Genomic DNA, 6,000 nt, shown 5'->3' on the forward strand with positions numbered 1-6,000 from the left:
GATTGGACATATGGTGCAAACACCACCCCTTTAAGTGAACGTGCACGTCTATAGATTTGAAAGATCTGGGTTGAGTTAAAGAGTTGATAACTGCCGTCGTAGTACCGCTTATCGTGATTGCGATTGTTAGGCTTTGCGTAGCCGGGTAACTGAAAGTAATCCAGAGCATGTTGATAGTTGGTAGTGCAGGCCCCAGGTGTCGGACTCGGCACACAAGTCAGAATTGAGGTAGGCTAAGAAAACATTACAAAACTAAAGAACGTTTCTAAAATGATAGGCCTACCGATACTCTTATTTTTACTAAAACAAATACAATATTACATGAACCAAAAAAAAATATATGTTGCATTAACTATAGATGTCCCTGCCAAACCTGATATCAAACTTTTGTCCCTGAATTGTTGTATAGTGGGTTAAGCAAAGGGAGTTTCTATAGCCTAGTAGGCTAGTGCATTGTGCGCAATACGCTTGAAAGAAAAAGGTATATGAATAGGGGCCGGTGCCCCAGCAGAGTTTTATGTGTAACAACGCCCCTGGCTGAACTTTCCTTCCAGTCTTAAAGAAATCGCCACTGGTGCACTCATTGCCGTTCATAGGGGATAGTGAATGAGCGAGTTTCACGGCGGTTTCAGACACACGGAAGCTATCATACGAAATCATACGATACAACACGCTAGCCATTTAATGCATATGTTCCAGTGTTAATTACTTCACTACTTGTCTTGACCTAAACTGATTTTCGAGTCCGACACACCAAAATAAAACTTACCTTTTCAGCCATTTTCTTCTTCTATGAATTTGATTCTTCTACTTCTTTCCGTATTATTGCAGATGGCTATACATTTAAGAGGTGAATCACCGCCACCTACTGTTCGGGAGTGTAGTCCTAATCAGAATGTTAAAGCAATATAGTACGAGCAGAGAATGTCTAATATGGGGAGAACTCCTAGTCTGACCTTGTCATACTCATAATTCTAGTCAGAATATGAGTCTGAAAACCAAACGTAAGTTCTAAATTTCTTGACTGTCCCGCCAGCGTGAGTTCTTTTTGCGCGTGAGTTTGGATCAATCTCAACAATCCAGAAATTGATTATGACATATTAAAATCGAATTGCTATACAATTTCCGCATTTCTCGGTTTGCATTTTCCATTGATTTTCCATTGACCTAGTTTGTTTCTAAACCATAGACATGTATATATGTCTATGGTTTAGACATATATACATGTCTATGGTTTGCACCAGAGCCATAGAAAAAGAGAGTTGCGACACTACCATAGACTCCCATTGTTATCGAGGAATGCGGAAGTAAAGCGTGTCCCACGCGACCTATAGTTCCAAACATTGTATTTTCCACCGTTGAACCCCATTCATTTTCAGTGTCTCCGAAGGAAGTTAGCTGGTAAATTGATGAAAATCATGCATTTTTTCATATTTCAACCACCACATATCATTTGTTATGAGTAGTATTTCATATGGCCAACTTAAGAAAACAATTTTCGTAAGATAATAGCTTGTTAGATTCTAAATGCAGTTAGAGTTAGATTGCAAGTCTACTATTTTACGTACAGCTAAGCAACACTTTTACTGTAGCTAGCTAAAGAGCATTTGTATCAGAACCAGAAGTCCGTTGGTTTATAGTCTGTCAAATTAGTTCTAGTTATTGGTGTTCGTTGGCGTACAAAGTTTGTCTTCTCTTACTTGCCGTTTGGCTTCCTAAACAGCAGTAGAATTCCGTTTTTCTAAACCGCGTCGCGTACAGCATTACAGTGAGCTACACTGGTTTAAAACTACAGGTATATAAGGACAATTGTACCCATGAATTGTTTACTAGTAATATAATGTCATAATAAATCACAAAAGGTTCATTGATATGTGAGGCATGTTTATTATTTTAACGATTGAAAACGGATGTATCACAGACCACTATCGTATATGTCGTTAAACAGAGGCTAATTACGCTAACGACTCAGTCATCAAACGAAAATTGACTACTGTTTTCGAAAGTAAATGTACTGATAATATCAGCGTACATAGTACTGTACATTAAATATCACAATTGTGTTTTTTATCACAACGTTAAATGAGCAATAAGTTCAGTTTGGCATTTGTTGACGCTTGGAACTCTCCGTTGTGATTAGATTGAGAGCAGAACGTTTGTCCTCCCTACCTTAGAGCTAGCATCAATGTCATGGCAGATTATGGGGTCCGAAGTAAGTGAGCTGGTAAATTGATGAAAATCCAGTATTTTTTCATATTTCCACCACCACATATCAATTGTTAATAGTAATATTTCATATAGCCAGCTGTAGAGAAAATGTATCGTAAGATTATAGCTTGTTAGATTCTAAATGCAGTTTGCGCTAGACTATGGGTCTAGTATCTAGAGCTAAGCAACACTTTTACTGTAGCTAGCTAGAGAGCACGTGTATCATAACCAGAAAATCGTTGGTTTATAGTCTGTCAAATTAGTTCTAGTTATTGGTGTTCTTTGGCATACACTGTTTACAGAATCTGCTCTTATTAGCTTATAGTACGTCTGATTAGAGCTAGCAACAATGAATTGCAGATTAAAGCCTTTGGGTACCATATCGTCTAGCAACGCTCGGCAGGAATTTCAGGGTCCACTCAATAGCTAGCTAGTTAGCTCAACTAGATGCATCTACTACTGCGGTCTAAGGTTTGTGAAAAGCAGACATTTAGATCACCTGCTCACTAAAAACAAAAGGAGTGGAAGAACACTGGACATATTGTATAATAAAATATTTTATTGAATTGCAGTTGGTTGCCTTGTAAATTCTGTTCTATTTTTTTCTATTGAACAGTTGCTGGTGATCATGGTTAGATTCAACTTGCATCAAGTACTACAAACATAAGTGTTGTTAATGTGGTAAATTGTAAGTGGGCTGATGAAGAAGAAAAAAAGTTGAACAAATCCCATTTACTTCAACAGTCGAAGGTTAAACGTGAAGTGGAACAATATAGGCTACTGCTAGCATAGCCATTTCTAGCTCTGCTTCACAATATTGCGTAATGTATTATAAGTTAATGTTATACATACATGTTAATAAAGTAGCATACATACATGATACAACACACCAGTAACCAATTGACATTGTGTTAATATACCGAAAATATCCGTGAATCGAGATGGTTCTGCCAGAGAATGTCTAATAAAGAGTGAACTCCCACTCGCGGGAAACTTCCGGGTTCTGAACTGGTTGCAGTTCCACTCAAGTTCCATATGAGGGCGCTAACGGTCGAGTGCAGAATGAATGGAGGTCTATGGAGCTATACCCCTCAAAATCCACTTTTCTCAGGATATAATTTTTTGTCTGGTAATTTGAATTCTGAAATCGAAAGGGGAGGCAAAAAAAATACACACAAATTGCTGAACCGATTTAGCAATCAATTTTACCTTCATAGTCATAGTACCGTCATAGTTGAATAACGACAGTAAGGTGGGTAAAAGGAACATACAGTGAATATCAAAGTCCATTGACACCTCTTTCCTATACAAATCTCAAAAAGGAAATATTTGGCTGTAAAACGCTAGCTTTTCAACAAAGCCACCAGTGTGACGTAGGACGGGGGACCGCCCTTTTTGGCTCTGGTCTGTATCTTTGTCACACCCCAAAATTTACATCCAGACAATCCCGAGGTAGCGTCTATCTACATTTATATTTAGTCATTTAGTCTTATCCAGAGCGACTTACAGTAAATACAGGGACATTCCCCCCGAGGCAAGTAGGGTGAAGTACCTTGCCCAATGACACAACGTCATTTGGCACGGCGGGAAATTGATCCGGCAACCTGCGGATTACTAGCCCGACTCCCTCACCGCTCAGCCATCTGACTCCGATACTAATTTAGCTGTGCGCTGCTGTAGGTAGGCTACTTAAAAATAATTACAAAGAAGAACGTTTCGAATTATAACAAGGATATTGAAAATTGACCACGGTCGTAAATGCTGTGTTCCAGGCTGTTCCAGGCTAACACTCACAGTCTTCCCAAGGAGCCAAACATTCGACAGACATGGCTGCTGTTGTCTATGAGAAGATCCCGGCAAAGTTTGACACTCAATCATTTATTTGCTCTGAACATTTAACCCAAGACAGTTTTGACAACCTTGGACAATTTCAAGCAGGATTTGCTAGGAAGCTGAACCTGGAAAGAGGTGCTGTTCTGACCGTATGCTCATTGCAACCGCAAGCTGTAAGGACAGTATGATGTTGTGCTAACAATTATTAGCAATGCTAACGTGTCCTATCCTGTATATAGCATAGGTAGAATGCTAAATACGTTTCTACACACATCAAATGACTCAAGCTAGACTAGCTGTAGTCAGCATTGAAGGGAAGCTTCCGAAAAAATAGCCAGAAAACGAACAGCAGTCTGTCTTATTGCTAACGCCTGTCTAGATAATCTATTTGAAAGAACTTGAGAAAGGCAGGTGCTAGATACAGGATACGTTAGCATTGCTAGTAACTGTTACTAGTAACACCTAGACTGTAGGCATGTAGACTGAACTAGTTTAGCTTGCTAACGCAAGAGCATAGGTAGAATGTGTGATAATTTAGCCTATTTTATTGGCAATTTAGCCTAGTTTATTGGCAATGGGGCTAACGTTGTTTCATGTTCCAGATTGTGTTTCATTCAAATAAATAACCTGTGTTTTGTAAATCTACAATTCACGATGCATATGTTTGTCCCGATCTTTGTCATGTTATTTTTCAACAAGATATCTAGAGCTAGCTAACTGAAGCCGAGTTGAATCACGATATGGTTTGGTTGCTAAGCTGTAGCATAACGTTTACCCACCTAAATCAATCCAGTTTGCTTCAACAACAGAAGTGGAAACAAGTAATGTTATCATTTCAAATGATATGTAGTCAATCTGTTGAAAACAGTGTTGTGTAAACACTGTTTTCAGATTTATTTGCATGTTTTTATTTCAAGTCTCCAACTTCGGTGTTTCAGTGAGTGCTGCTGTTGGCCGTGTTGCGTTTTTGCTCCCCAGCTTCACTCGTTGAAAACCAACCAATCAGCGCGCAGCTTATTTAAATATAAATGAGCATACCATAAAAGGACAAAAGCTAGATTTTCACTTACAAAGTATTGCCCATACTAGTACTAAGCTACAGACGGCCGCAGCCCGTGGAGCGAGTTGAATAGCAAATGGATGTGAGATGACCGCATCAAAGTTGACATTTTCTCCAAACAGTAATCATAATTTGACAGTATGTTTAACAACAAGACTAGATAGCTATCGAGCCATGTCATTGTCCCCAAATAAAATAAAGATTTTTAAGAAGAAAATAATCGGCCATGTGTAGAGTTCCTGCTACTGCTGTGTTGGCCGCTAGCCTGGCTGCCAGCCCAATTTAGCCCCGCCCACAAAAAAATTGGGTTGGTAAGTTGGGTTTGGAGTAGCTCGGTTGGGGAAAAACTATACCCGAACAGGAGCTGTTCGGACCAATTAAATTATAAGGGCGGGCTTTATACGATGATGGACAGCTGATCAACAGTAACGTAATCAACCACGTCACCAAAGAGCGCTTGGGTCGAATTTGTTTTCAACAAACAATATATCAAGTTGCTCTGATTGGTTGTAGGTCTATCCAATTGAGCGAAGAGGCATTTGTTTTACGAGTTCGGTTGAAACACGCCCCATACTCACAGCCCAACGGAGAGTTATCAGACTCATATTCTGACAAGAATTATGAGTATGACAACGTCAGGCTAGTTGGCCGCAGCCCGTCTGAAGTAGATTGACCAGCGAGGTGAATAGGGAATGGGATGTGAGATGAGCGTTTACGTGACACTGACACAGTACATTCTGAAAATATTTTTTTTTCAAATAGGTTAAAATTAAAATGAAAGTCTCTCATTGTTGTAAATACAAGTTATCTTGTTAAAGTCATTCAAAATTGTAAATGGAGGCTTTGACTCGTCCCCGTTGTTATGGTTACTTATTTGTATCAACAGGAATGTTTCATTG

At 39.2% G+C, this 6,000-nt stretch overlaps 1 protein-coding gene across 2 annotated transcripts in view; it reads right to left on the minus strand.

The window, feature by feature from the left end:
* Positions 1-853, minus strand: part of LOC124479106 (nuclear factor of activated T cells 2 interacting protein) — a 105,421-nt gene extending 104,568 nt beyond the window's left edge. Inside the window, exon 1 of one of the 2 annotated variants that reach the window (XM_047037641.1) lies at positions 770-853. In XM_047037641.1, coding sequence (XP_046893597.1) covers positions 770-781 — 12 coding nt within the window. In that variant the 5' untranslated portion in view covers positions 782-853. The remainder of the gene's footprint in view (positions 1-769) is intronic. The other variant, XM_047037642.1, reaches the window with a different exon arrangement.
* Between the last annotated feature and the right edge of the window lie 5,147 nt (positions 854-6,000).

This window comes from Hypomesus transpacificus, chromosome 17 (assembly GCF_021917145.1).
Source record: "Hypomesus transpacificus isolate Combined female chromosome 17, fHypTra1, whole genome shotgun sequence".
Classification (NCBI taxonomy): Eukaryota; Metazoa; Chordata; class Actinopteri; order Osmeriformes; family Osmeridae; genus Hypomesus; species Hypomesus transpacificus.